Below are 17,792 nucleotides of genomic sequence, written 5' to 3'. Positions count from 1 at the left end.
GTGGTTTCAACTTGTTGCACTTTAACCCCCTGTCATATTAATATAGGTCTTTTACCTCCCTATGGTTTGCACAATATAGCGCCCGTCAGCATATCTGTTAAATGTTGACAGAGAGGGCATCTCTCTTGCTCGAAAATGACTTGATTGAGTTTTTTTTACTATAAATTAATATTTTTACACCTTTCAACCACTTTCCATTCAATACTTAACACTTATTTTGAATAAATGCCCCACCATTTTTTTCCAAATTAAACCCTAATTCCCAATTTTTCTTGGTGCTAAACAACGTCCCATTTTTTTTGTGTGATGTCTTCTTCTTCTTCAAACAACTATGAAATTTACGATACCACGGAAAGATATGTTCTTGTGGAAGAAAAGCTGTCATAAAAATTGTTGAAACTGAGAAGCCATCAAAGGGTCGATTATATTTTGGGTCTTCGATTCAAATTGTGGCTTTTATGGATGGTGCACTCCCTAGTCAATCAATTGCATATCAACTGGAACAACATTATTTAGAGCTGAAGAGGGAATTGAGCAAATGATTGTAGGCATAAAGACTAGGGTTCAAATTCTTGAAGTTAAACAAGAAACGGTGAAGCAAATGGTGATTGGATATATTTTTTCTGTATTTAATTTCATTTGCAATCATTGTTTGTAAGTTTTGAAATAAAAAACTATTACTAATGCCTCTATTTTCATAAACTGCATATATCAATTACCAAATATTTTGAACAACTGAGTAAAATATAATCTGCAAAATTAACATTCACCAACAAACAACATTCTTCCAACTGTTTCAACAAAAAAAACACATTGTTTTGTATAAGTGGCCAAAATAAATTACCAAACAAACAAGTTGTTCACTGCTCAATAGACAAAAAAAATCCACTGATCCATCCAACAAAAAATTGATCAGTTTGGATTAACTAACAAAAACATGGCTTTCCATGGAAAACATAAAAATCATAAAATTACTTCAACTCAGTTTGGAATCAAGGCATCCAAACTGATTTTTTCTTCCCTTTCGCTTGCCTTCTCCCCTACGTTTTACTACTAACTGGAGCTATTTTTGATAATGGAACAATGCTCCATTAGCCCCATGCAATACTGTTGGTTGAGAAGAGGTAGTTTGAGAAAATAAATTCTAAACCAAAAAACATAAAATGTGGTTAAATATTTGCAAGTCAGATCTAATTGAAAAATGAAATAAATGTGAAATGAAAACTAACCTTAAAAGTGGACTGTGATAAAGGTGGTTGGGAGGAAAGACTTGAATGTACTTGAATTGCAGGACTTTGTGCAAATGAATTTTGCATGAACAAATAAAACTAGTTAGATATATAAATTAACAAATAAAACCACATGGAAGTAAAAGACCTATATTGATATGATAGGGGGTAAAATGCAACAAGTTGAAACCACAAGGGGTAAAGTGCTATTTACCCATTTATTTTACTCACTGGCTGTGTACACACATGAAATTCATGTTTGCACCATGTTTATGAATTCGGGAATTTAATTTTCTTTTATTCACTTATAATAAAATACTTAATTATATGATATAATTCAAAATTGAAATTTTTGGAAATGAAAATCAGATAAAAAATCGAATCTCATATCTATTCAAATCCATGTCCAATAAATAAATCGCAGAAATCATAAATTGTAAATTTTGGAATTCGGAATAAAAAAATATTGTTTAAAAATTCTCGGATCAAAATTTACCGAAATGGACTTGAATTTTCTCAAAAAAAAAAAAAAAAAAAAAAAAAAAAAATCTCTCATTTCTTCTGACTGATGGTCAATGTGCAATTGTAGCAAAAACCCTTGGGCTTTTTAGCAATTAACGTACATATGTATATGTATATCTTTGCAATTCACTCAAAAGACAATTCCCTATTAATTACTTTATTTTTTTTTTAAATTTTGTAATATTTTCCTGAAATTGTCACATTTTTTTCCATGGCTTGTGAGATTTCCAAAATTGAACTAATTTATAAATTTCTTAATCAAAGAGAATTGAAACTCGTATATAAAAGAAAAAAAAACAATATAAACTAGTTAAAAAATAAATAAGTTACAGTACTAGAAAATAGAAATGATATATATAAGCTATTATTAACAATTGAGTATTAGAAAATCAAAATGAGAAAGTTGAATTTACGTACAACTAATTAATGATGCTTGAGTTCAAGATGTGGATTGTGGCGGGAAATGGATTTCCAGGGCAATCCCTCCTTGTTCGCATAAAATCGTTTCAGTTGTGTTGAACAACGAATATTCAACAACTTCAACGACGCCGACGCCTTTCGTAGGAGGCGATGTGGCAGCTCCGTCAGACACTCGCAACATATAATAAGCAACTCCGTCAGACGAGGCATTAAGATAACGGCAACACAATCTTCTTCGTCTTCGGCCGTAATATCCTCCCACTTGTTCCATTTCCTACAGTTCCAAAATGCCAACTTTTTCAACTTCGGAAACCCAACAACACGACCCCCCGAATTTGTTGTCATTCCCAAAAATTCTCGTCCAACAAATTCCAATTGAGAATTATTCCAAATCGTAACATTTTCGAGAAGCGGTAGTTTATCCAAAGGCGGCATCGAGAAAATCAATTTACAATGGACGATGGTAATAGATTTGAGTTGGTTGAATGGCGAAGATATCCATCGTGGAAGTTGCGAGCCCTTATAGTCCTGAATACTCAAAGTTTGCATGTTTTGATGTGGCTCAAGAGCATCTATTAAATCCATCCACACCGATTCTTTCGCTTTGCAAGAATCGGAGAAATATATTGTAAGTTCTTGAATTCGCGTCTTTTTCGCTAACTCCGCTTCACGAGCATCCTCCACCACTACCTCTTCTTCTGAATCGCCACTTAATTCGATCGTCAATTTCAAAGACCCGCTAAGTCGGTTTAAATTCTTCAACCATCCTAACTTGCCTCCGAATCGACTCAATGTGACAAGGCCAGTTAATCGGGCTAGTCCTTGAGGATATTGAAGAGAATCGGTACCGGAATTGTAGATGTATTTGAGGTTTACGAGTCTGTGGACACCACGCGGAAGATGAGCAAGACTCTCGCACGAATCAATATTCAAGCTTTCTAATTCGCGCAAATTGCATAGCATCTCTGGCAACTCCTTTACGCGTTTATTAGAGCTCATGTCCAAGTGTATCAACTTGATCAAATTCCCAATTTCACGCGGAATCTCTTGCAGCTCGCATTCGTCCACCCAAAGAAATTGCAAGTTGTAAAGCTTACATATGGTCTTCAAATCTTCGTCGGGAAATTTGTTACAACCCAAGTCCAACCACCTCAAGTGAATCAACACTTCAATTTCTTTCGGAATACTTTGCAAGCCGCATTTCCTTAGGCTTAGTAACCTCAGACTTGTGAGTCGATCACAAAGATGTGGATCGGGAAGTTCCTTTTGGTGAAACAAACTACGGTATTGTTTGACATGGGAAACAATCAAAGGGCTACACGTTTGGCAAGTTGTTTGCTTCATTAGTCCGCCATTTTTCTTCCGAAGGAATTGAGCAAAATCGTGTATTATGTCATGCATCTTAAATGATTTTATAAGTTCATAATCATAACCAATACCTTTTCTCAAAGTCTTGAAATAGAGAACGCATTACTAACTTATCAAAGTATTCTCTCCCTCTAAGTTTCCAGTCACCATTGTATCCTAGGTAACCCATTGCCATCCATTTTGTTATTAGTTTTTCCACATCAATTTCGGTACCTTTAGGAAAGACCGAACAGTATGAGAAGCAACACTTAAGTGATGGAGACAATTCGTTGTAACTCAGAATCAAATGAGGGAAGAGTTCAACTTCCTCTTCCTCCAACTCCCATATTTCATTAGTCAATACGTTTTCCCACTCTTCGAAGGTATTTTTAAAATGCAAAAGACTTCCCAAAGTCTTCGCTGCAAGTGGCAATCCCTTGCACTTCTTAGCAATATTCTTACCTATGTTCTCAAACATTCCACAGTTTTCTGTATACTTTCCGGAAAGGGCTATCCGACCTAATAATAACCAACACTCGTCATGGGAGAGATGTCCTAAATGGTGGATCTCATTCTTAACGGCACCCATCATTATTGCAACTCTTTCGTTTCTAGTTGTTACCAAAATCTTACTACCCGGCCCACCATCTTGAAGACAATTTTTCAAGGTTTCCCACTTGGTACGGTCTTCTATCCAAACATCATCCAGGACAAGAAGAAACAATTTCTCTGAAATAGTGTCTCTTAGACATTGAAGTACAATTTCCAATTGGTTGGTTTTTGGTTTACGCCCTCCCGCTCCCTCTATAATTCGCGTGGCCAATCCAATCTCATCAAAAGTATCGGAAACACATATCCAAATTCTTAATCGAAAATAATTCTTTACTCGACTATCGTTATAAGCTAGTTTAGCAAGAGTTGTCTTCCCAAGTCCCGCCACACCTACTATATAAAGAACTTGGATTCCTAATTCTTCTTCACTACCACCTTCAACCACTAGTTTGCTCACTAGGTTTTCTCTCTCACCATCGCGACCACATATTTCCTCTAAGTCGATCAAAGAAGTAGATTGAACTCTCCACGATTCGCAAGAAGGATTAATAGAACGAGAGATCACAAAACCGTATAGATCTTTCTCCACCAAAATTAGGCCGAGTCGCGCTTTCACTTCTTTGATTTTCAAGACAATATCACGACGAATAGCAAATATTTTCTTGAAACATATACATGAAGTTGGGATAAAGGACCATACCTTTTTCTTAGAAGCAGCATTGTTAGATTGTTGGATCCGAAATTTGAGAATGGCCGTATTCCATTCCTCCAAAACATCGTCCATTTCGTAGGCCGTTTGTTCAAGCCTATCCAACCAATCTTTGACGCTTTTGTCCTTGTATCCTTTCTTCTCCGCATCGTCCAACACATTTCTAACTGTCTCCAACTCATATGAAAGATCGAGAATCTCATTCTCAACTCCTCTCACCAAATTCACTTCGTTTCGGGCCTGATCTTCTAAGAGAGCTGCAAGCCGATCCAGTAACATGGAAACGATAGCATCGGCCATGGTTGCTAGCAGTTTATTTCTTTGTTTGTGTGTGCATGTAAATGTGTGTTTATGAGATGGATTTGTTCTGATATGGTGTTGATTGATAAACATTCAAACTAGAGATATGAATAATAGAGCAACTAATTACTTTGTTTAATGTTCAAGTTGGTAGTATAATAACTCAAGCTTATAGTTGATTAAGTCAATGTAAGAATATTATATATTATATTGAACGTGGAGAGCAGATAGTAATTAATTTTCTCGCATTACAATGTTCAGATTAGAAGAATTGGATTTGTTCGACCCTACACTCGGTGATAAACACCGGGTGGATCTTCTGCTGCCACGTGTTTCTTTTTTGGATTTTATAATACATTCCCCGCTAGGGTTTACCTTTAAGGGTTTTAGAAAAATAAAAAAAGGGACACGTGGCAGCAGAAGACCCACCCGATGTTTATCACCGGGTGCAGGGTCGAAGGAGCCGAATAATTGATAATATATAATAAATACATACAAGACCTTAATTACGTATTCTTAGGTATCTTGAACAATTGTAAGTCACAATAGAAGCAAAATGTTATTGCTATTATTTTGTTAGTTTTGTAGAGGCAAAATTGTAAATTAGTCTTCTAACTTAGCTCTATTTGCAGTATTGTCCCTTCCGAAATTGTTAACATATGGATTCCCATTGCCATATAAAGTGATTAACATTTAACAATGACTCTGGGAGCTTGTGAGGATGAAGTTGTAAGATTAAAATAAAATCTGGGGCAAAATCGAAAATAAAGGTAAAAAGAGGGTTCAAGGGTTGAAATGCCAGTTGCAGCGGAAGTTTTACTAGCTGCAGTGAGATTTCAATCATTTTAAGCTCTTAAATTAAAAAATCTCTCATACTTTGTCAAACATTCGACTTTCATTCAAACTCTTGGCATTCGATTCGGCACTTAGACTAGCGATTTACGATAATGTTTACTAAATTGGTACATTTGAATCAATTTATGTACGATGTAGGTAACAAATTGTTGTTTAAGATTGAATTTTAGTTATTTAGAGTTCGAAAAGAGAGCAGTCCACCCTTTTTACAGGGTTACTTTTTATTTATTTATTTATTTTTGTTTCGTCCAAGTTTCGCGTTCAACAACACGAAATACCTAAATTTCCAGAAACAAAATTCCAACTAAATTTTGACCGCAAAATTGGATGCGAATCGGCCAATAAGATGATTGTTGTTGTGCTTCAAATACTATTGAATCGAATTTCAAAATTTCATAAATTGAAAGTATAGAGAATTTGAAATTCTCTTGAGGGATTTGAAACAATGACTAAAATCGGCTAGCTGCAACCTAGTACTATGCTCGCTGTGAATAGCAAGTCCCTTATAAAAAAAGACCGTGTTTCAGAAATACTAGGGTAGCACTAGAAAAAGATCTTAGTAGTGTCTTGGAAGTAGGTTCACCGTTCAAGTTACCGTCACTTTAACGAGTAATATTAGTTTTGCATACGGGACATGGTTATGGAGCAGAAACATAAGTTACATATGCCTGAAAAAAGAGCGGAGAAAATCAAAATGAAAGTTCAATTGCACACACTTAATCATATTTCACTAAAGTTGGAAAAAAAAAAAAAAAGTTAACAGTTGGGATTAATATACAGTAGAACCTCGATAAATTAATACCCGATAAATTAATAACCTCGCTTAAATAGTAAATTTTCTCGGTCCCGACTCGGGAAAAATGTGCTAACTTAATAATTTGCTAAATTTATAAGATGATACACATTCGACAATGTTAAGAAGCCTCCATATAATATATAAATTAATAATGCATAAAAGTAATTTTAAAATTACATGGTACAATACATATTTTATAGATCTATGAAGGCTTAATACAATATAATTTAATTGTGGCTTGTTTACTATCAACCTCGTCCCTCACTTTTCTTAACATGGTTATAACTTTCGGTATAGTTTTCTCATAACTCAACATCAAATCGTTCTATACCATTACTGCTTTAAGAGTTTTCGTTCATGAAACGGGCTCTATAGTACTTTGAACTAATGGTACAATGAATAATACTTACGGGCTCTATAGTGAATTGAACTATGGTACAATGAATAATATACACATAAAAAAATTGTATTTATTGAAAATAATAATAAAAATAATTTCATAAATTAATAAGTTATTAATTAATGTGTAAATTAATAATTATTAATTAATTGATAAGTTAATATTTCGGTAAATTAATGAGATTTTGATGGTCCCAACTGTATTAATTTATAGAGGTTTAATTGTATATGGATTCCCATGGTTTTTACCCTTCTTGACCACATAAACTTGTTGTAGCTGAATTGAACCAGAAATATTCAACACCTTTCCCATAAGGCGATGTGGCAGCTCCGTCAAGCCGTTGCAGTTTACAAGGTACAACTCCGTCAAGCAAGGCATTACAGAGTTTTCTTCTTCTTCGTCTTCGGCTGTAATGTCCTCCCACTCCTTCCATTCCAAACAGTCTAAGAATTTCAGTTTCGGCAACTTGGGAAACCCAATAATACTACTACCCACGGTATCATGGTCCCGTGGTAAGCTTGTCGTTGTTGCTTTTAATCCAAGGAACTCTCGTCCGATAAATTGCAACCGATGATTACTCTGCATAATACAACTCTCAAGTAACGGTAGTTTACCGAGGGGAGGCAGCCACGAGAGGGATTCGAAAAAGACAAGCGTAATAGACGTGAGTTGGTTGAAGGGCGAAGCGATCCATGGTGGAAGCCATGAACCGTTATAAAACCAAATACTCAAATTTTGCACGTTTGGATTCGGCTCAAGAGCATCTATTACATCCATCCACACCGATTCCTTAAATTGCGTATCGTCCTTTGTTGTTGATCCGTGAAAAGATATTCTAAGTTGCTTAATGTGCATCTTTTTCCAAAGTTCCCCGCTTCACGAGCGTCCTCCACTAACTCTTGTGAATCGTCGCTAGTTATTTCGTCCTCAAATCTAGTCCTCCGCTAAGTCGGTTTAAATTCTTTAACCATCCCAACTTGCTCTTATTGCTTCCTACTCCACCTTGAGAGAATTTTTTCAATGTCACAAGACGGGTTAATTGGGCTAGTCCTTGAGGATATTGCTTCAGAGAATCGGTACCATACATATAAAGGAGGTGTTTGAGGTTTACGAGTCTATGTATCCCTTGGGGTAGTCCATAGAGACTCTTGCAAAAATCAACATTCAAGCTTTCTTATTCACGCAAATCGCATAGGCTCTCTTGCAACTCTTTCAAAAGTTCATTATAGCTCAAGTCCAGGTGTATCAAGTGAATCAAATTCCCAATTTCCGAGGAAATCCCTTGTGGCTCGCACTCGTCCATCCAAAGAAATTGCAAGTTATAAAGCTTACAAATGTTCTTTATAAGATTGTCTTTCGTGGAAAAGTTGTTACCCCCAAGTCCAACCACCTCAAGTGAATTAAATTTCTATTTCTTGTGGAATACTTTGCAGGCTACATTTCCTTAGGCTTAGTAACCTCAGCCTTGTGAGGCCATGGCAAGAATATAGACCATGAAGTTCTTCGAAGTGAAATAAGCTACGGTATTCTTTGACAAGGGAAACTATCAAATGGCTACATGTTTGACAATTTATTTCCTTCATTCTTGATCTCATATTCTTTTTGAGCAATCGAGCAAAATCATGTACTATATCATGCATCTTAAATGATTTTATCCACACACTAAAACCTTCCTCAAAGTCTTGAAACATAGAACGCATTGCTAACTTATTAAAGTACCCTTTCCCTCCAAGTCTCCAGTCAACAACGCTAGTCGCCTTGGATCCTAGGTAACCAATTGCCATCCATTTTGTTATTAATTTCTTTACGTCAATTTTGGTATCTTTAGGAAAGACGGCACAATATGAGAAGCAACGTTTAAGTGATGGGGAAAACTCATTGTAACTGAGAAGCAAATGTGGGAAGAGGTCGACTTCTACCTCCTCCACCTCCCATATTTCACTACTCAATACGTTCTCCCACTCTTCCAAAGTATTCTTAAAACGTAAAAGACTTCCCAAAATCTTTGCTGTCAAGTGGCAATCCCCTGCACTTATTAGCCATAGTCTTTCCTATGTCGCGGAATTTTTCACATTCCTCCTCATTCCTTTCAAAAAGGGCTATCCGACTTAATAATAACCAACACTCTTCATGGGAGAGATGTATGGTGGATATCATTTTTAGCGGACCCATCGTTACTGCAACCCTTTCATTTACGGTTGTCACCAAAATTTTACTACCTGCTCCACCACATTCGAGACACATTTTTAAGAGTTCCCACTTGGTATCGTCTTCGGCCCAAACTTCATCCAGGATAAGTAGAATTTTTTTCCCTGAAATTGTCTCTTTTAAACATTGCAGAACCATTTCCAATTGGTTAGTATTTGGTTTACTCCTCCCCGCTCCCTTAATAATTTTATTTGCAATTCCAACCTCATCCAAATTTTTAATCCATAATATTTTTTTACTCGACTATCGTTATACGCTAGTTTAGCAAGAGTTGTTTTCCCAAGTCCCCTCCCACCCACTATACAGAGAATTTGGATTCCTAATTCTTCGCCACTACAACCTTCGACAACTAGTTTGCTCACGAGATTTTCTCTCTCAATGTCACGGCCATAGACTTCCTCTAAGTTGATCAAAGAAGTAGATTGAACTCGCCACGATTCGCAAAAAGGATCAATAGGCTGAGAGATCGTAAAACCATATCGACCTTTCTCCATGAAAATTAAGTCAAGTCGAGCTTTGACTTCTTTAATTTTTAAAGCAATATCACGACGAAGAACAACTTTCTTGAAGCATATACACGAACATGGGATGAAGGACCATACCTTTTTCTTAGGAGGAACAACATCATTATTAGATTGTTCGATCCGATATTCAAGAATGGAGTAATTCCATTCGGTCAACTCATCGTCCATTTCTTAAGACGTATTTTTGAGCCTCATCAACCAATGTTTGACGCTTTTGTCCTTACATCCTTTCTTCTCCGCATCTGCCAACACATTTCGAACCGTGTTCAGTTCATTGGAAAGGTATTGAATCTCCCTCTCAACGCCGCTCACCACATTTACATGGTTTCGTATCTGCTCTTCTACGAGAGCTGCAAGCCGATCCAATACAACTGAAATTATAGCATCCGCCATGGTTGCTATAAAAATTTCCTTAGGCTCTGATTGGATCATGGATTTTGGAATGTGGAAAATGAAAATGCAAAGGAAAAAAAAAATCAAAGATTTTTTAAATTCCAATTGTGTTTTGTTCCTAGGAAAAATAGTGATGAAAATGACTTTGTGGAAAATTATTCTCCTTAATTTTGTTTAGTTTCAAGGAAAAAAAGTGAAAATAACAATGAATTATTAAATTGAGTAATTTTATTTTTTATTAATAAAGACTAAAAAGAAGAAGAAAAAAACTGTTACGTAAAAAAACTTTTAATATGAATATATTTTAATAATTTATTGTTAAGATGTGAGTGAGAGAGAAGAGGAAGAGAGAATAAAAGAAGACAAAAAGAGAGAGAAGAGGAAAAACTAAAGAGGGAAGGAGAATTTTTTTTTTTCAGAAAATAATTTTTTTTCTGATTTTTTTTTTTGCTAGATTCCGGTGTTGACCGCCGGTCTCCGTCGTTGACCGCTAGTCTCCGTCGTTGACTTTTTTTTCGAAAACTTTTTTTTTTTTCAAATTTTTTTTTTGCCGGGTCAACTACCGTTGATCGCCGGTCTCCGGCATAGACTTTTTTTTTTTTTTTTTTTTTTTTCTGAAATTTGTTTTTCTTAGAAAAAAATATTTTAATTAATATTACTATCTTTGCTGCTAAATTAATCTCTCACACAATAATATTACTGTCTGGGACAGTAATATTATGAATATTATTTTTCCGAACAGTAATATTACTAATATTATTGTCCCAAATAGTAATATTATTGCATGAGACAGTAATATTATAGTCGAAGACATTAATATTACAGTCGAAGACAATAAAAATGCAGGCGAAGACGATAAAATTAATTAATACAGTAATATTACTGTCTCTGACAGTTAAATTACTGTTGGAGACACTAATTTAGCATCCAACACAGTAATATTAATTAAAATAATTTTTTTTAAGAGAAAACAACATTTAAAAAAAAAATCAATTAACAGTTAAATTACTGTCTCCGACAGTTAAATAACTGCTGGAAACAGTAATTTAGCAGCCAAGACAGTAATATTACTTTTAAAAATAATTAAGAAAAAAAAAGTCAATTAACAGTTAAATTACTGTCTTCGACAGTTAAATACCTGCTGGAGACAGTAATTTAGCAACCAAGATAGTAATATTAATTAAAATATTTTTTTAAGAAAAAACAAAATTATAAAAAGAAAAGAAAAAAAAAAAGTTAACGCCGGAGACTCAGCGGTCAACGGCGGTTGACCTACCGAAATTTTTTTTCAGAAAAAAAAATAAAAGTCAACGCCGGAGACCGGCTTTCTCCGGTGGTGGCGGGTCAAAATTGGGGTCGAAATCGAAAATAAGGGTTAAAATTAGTTAACTGGTGAAATTTGGCTAAATTGGGGTGTAAATCATGAAATTGGAGTTGATGAATTGGATTTCAATGAATTGATGGTAATTTTGGTATATATACAAGGATTTTTCTTATTTGCAAATAAGTTTGAATGAGCTGAATTTATTTGAAAGACAAAAAAGTTGAATGTTCATCTTTTAGTTAAATGCCCTTGTTATGGCCCTATTTGCCATTTACCCAAAATACATATGATTGTCCGTGGGTTGAGTTGGTTGATTACTGGCAATTAAACCAACCTAACCCAACCTAAATTACAGCTCACGTGTCTTAAAATTAAAATAGTTCAACATAAATAAAAAAATCCAAAATACGACACAATATATTGAAATTTTATGTGTTTCCCAATTTGCATGAACTGAACAAGAATTCAATACTTTAAAATAGTTAATCTCCATAAATTAAGTTTAGTCAATATTAGATAAGCAATAAAATTAATAAATAAAAAATAAAGTTGGCTGGCCGATATTACCCGCGCGACTAACCAAGTTTTTAGCATTTTATAAATCATTATCGACATAACTATACATTAGGGGTGTGAACGAGTCGAGACCGAGTCCATTTTGCCGAGTACGAGCTCGAGCTCATCGTGTTATTTTTTTTGGCTCGAGTTCGAGCTCATTTAGGTGTTTTTTAAATTATTAATTTTTTTATTTAAAATTTATTTATATCAAAATAACACATATATATATATGTGTGTATAAATATAAAGCCGTTCGAGAGCTGTCGAACAACTAAAATTGGGCTCGAGGTTGAGCTCGTCCGAAGCTCGAACTTGTGAGCTCGAGTTCGAGCCTTTGTTGAGCCGGCTCGTCGAGTTCGCGAGTCGGCTTGGCTCGACCCAACTTGAATGGATTGATTGATGGTTGATTATCCATGAAAAAACATGGGTCGAAAATGGGTTGGACGTAGCAGTTTCTTCGGGGAATCTTTTCTTTTCCGTCGGGATGGTAGCGAGGAATGATAAGGGTCAATGCATTTGGTGGAGAGTGATTAAGTTACCCGGCAACTTACTTCGAATGTGAAGCGACGGCAGCGCTCAAGGCATTACTCTTGGCGCGAGAGAAAGGGTGGACAAATGTGGTGGTTGAGGGTGACAATCTCCAAGTTATCACAGCTTTGCAACATGGCGAAAGCGATTTGTCGTTCTTTGGTTTATTTATAGATGAGTTCTTGCGCCTTTCTTTAGATATAAAATATTGTTCTTTTCATTTCGTCAAGCGTACGGGGAATTTGTTAGCCCACGCTATTGCTCACTTTGATTATAACTTTCTATCGAAGGGATTAGTTTTACCCTCGATCTTGGCTGGTTAGCCGTAATACTAAACCTTTTAAAAAAAAAATTATCGATGAAGATAGGCAAAGTTATGTAGTTGGGGGTAAATTCGGAATGCAAATTATGAGGGGTTTAGTTGGGGTTTTATTAGGGCGTGGCGTATCTCAATTCAAATAAATACCACAATAATACCCTTTTGTTTCTTTTGCAGCAAGATAACTAGTAGCTTCAGAACAAAACTCTCCGAAGATCACAACAACTCGACCGTCGGAAAACTCTAGCCCCTCCCGAATCTTTTCGATTCTGCAATGGATTGGTCGAAACTCAAAATCGATTTGTCGAAACTCGAAATTGATTGGTCGAAACTCAAAAATGATTTGTCGAAACTCGAAATTGATTGGTCATGGTTGATTCCAGTTGAAGGGACGGTTTGCTGCGTTGTTTCAGCCGTCTTATATGCTGGAGGAGCACTTGTCGAAGGGTCTGATCATCCTTTTCTTTCTTGCTTGTTTTCTGTGTGTTTGATTCAAAAGAAACTTTTTCTGATTCAACTATTTCTTTTCTGTTTTCTGTTTTTTTATTTTTTTAGGGTAAATTACAACCACCCCTGAAGTATAGTTAATTTACAAAAAAACTCCTCTTTTTGGATAGTTACATCTATCTTTTCAACTATGATTTTTTCTTACACCTCCACCCTTATGATATCAAATTTAATATAATCATCTACATTTCGTGGAATGTGCTCCAGTTTGTACTCATTTTGTGTAAAAAAACAATTTCTGATGCACCACAATCTGATATATACAGGCTAAAAAACACATATTATGATCATTTTGCTTCCAAATGTAGAGTTCGAATGGGATAAAACGGGTACAAAAGTGATAATATTCCATATAATCTCGAAGATTCCACTAAATTTGGACCGCAGATTTATAGTTGAGGGGTGGTTGTAATTACCCAAATAGGAGGTAGTTTCCGTAATTTGACCATACCTCAGGGGTGGTTGTAATTTACCCTTTTTATTTTGTTTTTTTTTTTTAGGGAAGCTAAGGAACTGGATTCTGTGGTTAGGGTTAGTAAGTTGAAGGATTTGTGTAAGTTCAATCTAGTTTTTCTTCTAATTTTTGTCGTATTCTCATCATACTGTAATGAATGATCAGTGAATTAATAGATTGTTCTTTACAGCTCAATTATTGGATGCTGCCAGTACAGTGTTTCCTTTGGTGGTGGCGGTTACTGGGTTGGTTTCTTCAGATACCCCAATCGAATGCGAGTACATCGGTTTGAAGGGCGTAATCGTCGAGAATAAGGTAAAAAACAAACTCGACGAAGTCACCCACATTCTTACTTTTATTGCACATTTAATAACCCAATTTATTTTGAATCCGTAATTTAGGAAGAGACTCATATCTTGAGACGCAATTTCCGAGGAGTATGGAAAAAAGAATCGATTCTTCCGTCTTCGGTGTGGAATGAAGTTCCTTGGTACCTGGTATGAATCGGGCTCTGCCCTGTTTCTCTTGCAAACAAGCATACATATTATTTAGCTGAAACACTCATTACTACGTCACATGTTTATATATAAAAGAAAGGTTTGCGTCGAAACCCTAAAAGCAATTTTTTTTTTAAATATATTTGTGAAATATTTGTTTCCTTTATTTTCTCTTTTTTTATAGCACATTCAAAATTATTCGTTTTTTCATACTTTTTTATAGAACACGTAGTTTAATTTAATTGTTTTCTTTTCCTTTTTTTCTTTCTTTCTTTTTCACATTTTTTATTTTTAAATATTTTCTTCTTCTTCTTTTTTTTCTCTTTCAACACTAAATTTTCTCTTTCAACACTAAATTTTCTCTCTTCTCTTTTACAGGACACGTTTTTTTTATTATCCTTTTTTTCTTCTCCACTAAACACGATCAACTTTGAATTTTTTTTTCACGTTTGTTTTTTCTTTTTAATTATTTTCTTTTTCTTCTTTTCTTTTTTTTTTCCTTTCCAGCACTAACTTTTCTCTCCTTTTTTATAGCACACATATGTGTATTAAATATTATTGTTAATATATATATATATATATTAATATATATATATATTACGATTGCAATTAGTGGAATTTTTACATTTTGGGTGTTCCATTGTTTTGCTATTGTACATGTCATATATGTTTACTAATTTCTAATTTTGCTTATCTTATATTTTTTTTCAATATCCGCTCGTGCACACGAGGCAAAATACTAGTTAGAGTTAAATTACAAGTTTAATTTGGTTACAATGTGTTAATAATTAGTTTGATGATTGACACCCCAGGATGATGGTACCGGTCGTGCAAGTGTTCTTGATGCCCGTTCGGCAAGTACATTAACATATGCTGGTTTGCCAATGAAATGTGGAGGTGAAGTGTTTGAGAGGTCAATACAATCCTCAATTCACGAGAAAATTGAATTAGACAATGGTGTTAAGGTCGTCTGCATTTCTTCACGCTACGTTGTTGCTTACGTTCTTGAAATTAGTATAACTGATTACCTATGTTATTTGTATAGACTTTAGGAGTACAGAAGACGGAACGTGTTCTCCCAACCGGTACATGCTTGACGGTTATCGGTGAGGTATGTATATATATATTTTCTTTTTAATTCTAAAGTTTTTCGAGTTATGCATTTCCATGAATTTTGTTAACTAATCTTTTTTTTTTTTTTTTTTTTATAATTATTATAATAATGTGAGCAGGTGATTAAGGATGAAACAGGAGCATTTGCCATTCAGAAACCGTATCGGCTCCCATTTTATTACATCTCTTATAGATCAGTCAGCGAGATTATTGAAAACCTTCGGTCACACTCCAGGTTTATTTTTACTCCTATGTGTGCTCGAACCCCAACTCTCTATAAATATTAATATAAAAAAATAAAGGGTTAATAGCATTTTCCCACCTAGACTTTGCCCGTTTTTGCACTTTTCCACCTCAACTAAAAAAAGTTGCACGGCGGCACCCAAACATTCATTTTTGACGCACATAACCACCTGGAGGGAATATTCCGACGAATATTCTCATTTTTCAACGCACGCGCGATGCACATGCGAAAGTACAAGGACTTTTTCGTCTTTTTACTTGAAAATATTATAAGGGGTGAAATTGAAAGTACCAGGGACTCAATTGAACTTAATTTGAAACTTTCACAAATTCGAAATTAATTACTCTTCGTCCTTCTTCAGCCCACCGCCGTCCGCCGCCCGCCGCCTCTTATTCGCCGTCCGCCGCCTCTAATTCGCCGGTTGCCTGTCTTGCGACCCTTTATCGTCTGCTAACTCTGCTTCGCAGCCCTCCGCCGCCTCTGCTTCGCGGCCCACCGCAAATAGAGGACATAAACCTCCCATTCACCGGATGAGAAAAACTCTGCACCATCCATATCGCCGTCGATTGGCGGTGATGCCTAGCCTCACATAATCCGGCGGTGATTCTTTCCAAATTCACTAATTGAATGTGAGGGGATTTGTACTCTTAAATCTGCCGCCAGCAGATTTGGTGGTGGTGGTTTTAGAAAAGAAATTGGCTGTGGCGGCGTCGCGAGGGGTTTTGGGTACAGCCGGAGGAGTTGGACATTTGGACGAGGTGTTGGTGGAGGAATTGGTGGTGGAGTTGGAGGTGAAAGTGGAGGAATTGAAGGTGGAGTCGGTGGAGGCTTAGGCGTTAGTATAGGTGGCAGATTTGGTTGTGGTGGAGGTGGTGGTGGTGCGGCGGCGGAGCAGATGTGGTGGTGGTGATGCGGTGCCGGAGAGAGGAAGAAGACGGAGCAGGCCTTTTCTCTTTCCCTTTTTTTTCTTTTCCTTTTCTTTTTCTTTTTCTTTTCCTTTTGAGATAAGGGATTTTTCATATTGAATTTTTAGTAATTTGATATGATAATTTCAGGTGGTGGTACGGCGGTGGAGAGAGATGTTGGTGGCGGTGGTGTGAAATATCCTGATTCCCCTGATGATGGGTGGAAGTTGTGAAAGTTTCAAATTAAGTACAATTGAGTCCCTGGTACTTTCAATTTCACCCCTTATAATATTTTCAAGTAAAAAGACGAAAAAGCCCTTGTACTTTCGCATGTGCATCGCGCGTGCGTTGAAAAATGAGAATATTCGTCGGAATATTCCCTCCAGGTGGTTATGTGCGTCAAAAATGAATGTTTGGGTGCCGCCGTGCAACTTTTTTTAGTTGAGGTGGAAAAGTGCAAAAACGGGCAAAGTCTAGGTGGGAAAATGCTATTAACCCAAAAATAAAATAAAAATAAACCCTATTTGCAGCGTGTTTAATATGTATGTGTTTTCGTTCAGCGTTTGCATGTATGCCTCTGCGGCTTTTGGTGTTATGGGGGGGATTCTCATTGTAAGGCATGCATTCCGCTACATGGAATACAAGAAAATGCAAAAGAGGTAATAAACATTATATACGGTTGAGTTTTTACTTTCATATTTTTGTATATTAATATAATATAGATCGAGAAAACCTTCAAAAAATCCATTGCATGATATAGAAAAATAGTGCCTTATTTTTTGCGGTTCTATTTAACTTCACAGGGAAACTGAGCTTCGACGTAGGCTTCTTGCTGCTGCTGCTGCTAAACAAGGTGAACAATTAAGAAACATTCGACTATGAATTAATTAGTTTTTTTTATGTGTTGTCCTTTGTGTGTGTGAGTGTGCGTGTGCTTTTAGCAATTAGAATTCGGCTAATTAAGTTGTTCCTTATTGATGATGATTTAATTTATCAGCTTCAAACAAGCAGTGATGCACGAGAGTGAACCTGCAGACAAAGAGGAGACAGAATATTATCTAATATGTTTAACATTTCAATTTATTTAT

At 35.8% G+C, this 17,792-nt stretch overlaps 3 protein-coding genes across 3 annotated transcripts; 1 reads left to right on the top strand and 2 right to left on the bottom strand.

Moving 5' to 3' along the window:
* Positions 1 to 2,167: 2,167 nt before the first annotated feature.
* On the bottom strand, positions 2,168 to 5,188 carry LOC105957224 (putative disease resistance protein RGA4). Its single transcript, XM_012981154.2, is given in 2 exon segments — positions 2,168 to 3,610; positions 3,612 to 5,188. Coding segments are annotated over 2 exon segments (2,904 nt in total). The 5' UTR covers positions 5,080 to 5,188; the 3' UTR covers positions 2,168 to 2,174.
* A 2,149-nt stretch (positions 5,189 to 7,337) lies between these two features.
* On the bottom strand, positions 7,338 to 7,907 carry LOC148765380 (uncharacterized). Its single transcript, XM_088812777.1, has one exon. The coding sequence runs from the start codon at positions 7,905 to 7,907 to the stop codon at positions 7,338 to 7,340; it is 570 nt and encodes a 189-aa protein (XP_088668903.1).
* Positions 7,908 to 13,132: 5,225 nt separating this feature from the next.
* LOC105957260 (E3 ubiquitin-protein ligase SP1) lies at positions 13,133 to 17,586 on the top strand. Its single transcript, XM_088812776.1, has 9 exons — positions 13,133 to 13,431; positions 13,992 to 14,044; positions 14,136 to 14,260; positions 14,347 to 14,442; positions 15,255 to 15,407; positions 15,488 to 15,553; positions 15,675 to 15,790; positions 17,265 to 17,363; positions 17,508 to 17,586. The coding sequence occupies exons 1-9, from the start codon at positions 13,259 to 13,261 to the stop codon at positions 17,584 to 17,586; spliced, it is 960 nt and encodes a 319-aa protein (XP_088668902.1). The 5' UTR covers positions 13,133 to 13,258.
* Positions 17,587 to 17,792: the final 206 nt, after the last annotated feature.

This window comes from Erythranthe guttata, chromosome 14, assembly GCF_056151865.1.
Source record: "Erythranthe guttata isolate IM_541 chromosome 14, IM_541, whole genome shotgun sequence".
Taxonomy (NCBI): domain Eukaryota; kingdom Viridiplantae; phylum Streptophyta; class Magnoliopsida; order Lamiales; family Phrymaceae; genus Erythranthe; species Erythranthe guttata.
The sequence above is the reverse complement of the archived record's forward strand: the minus strand, read 5'-3'. Positions and strand labels throughout refer to the sequence as shown.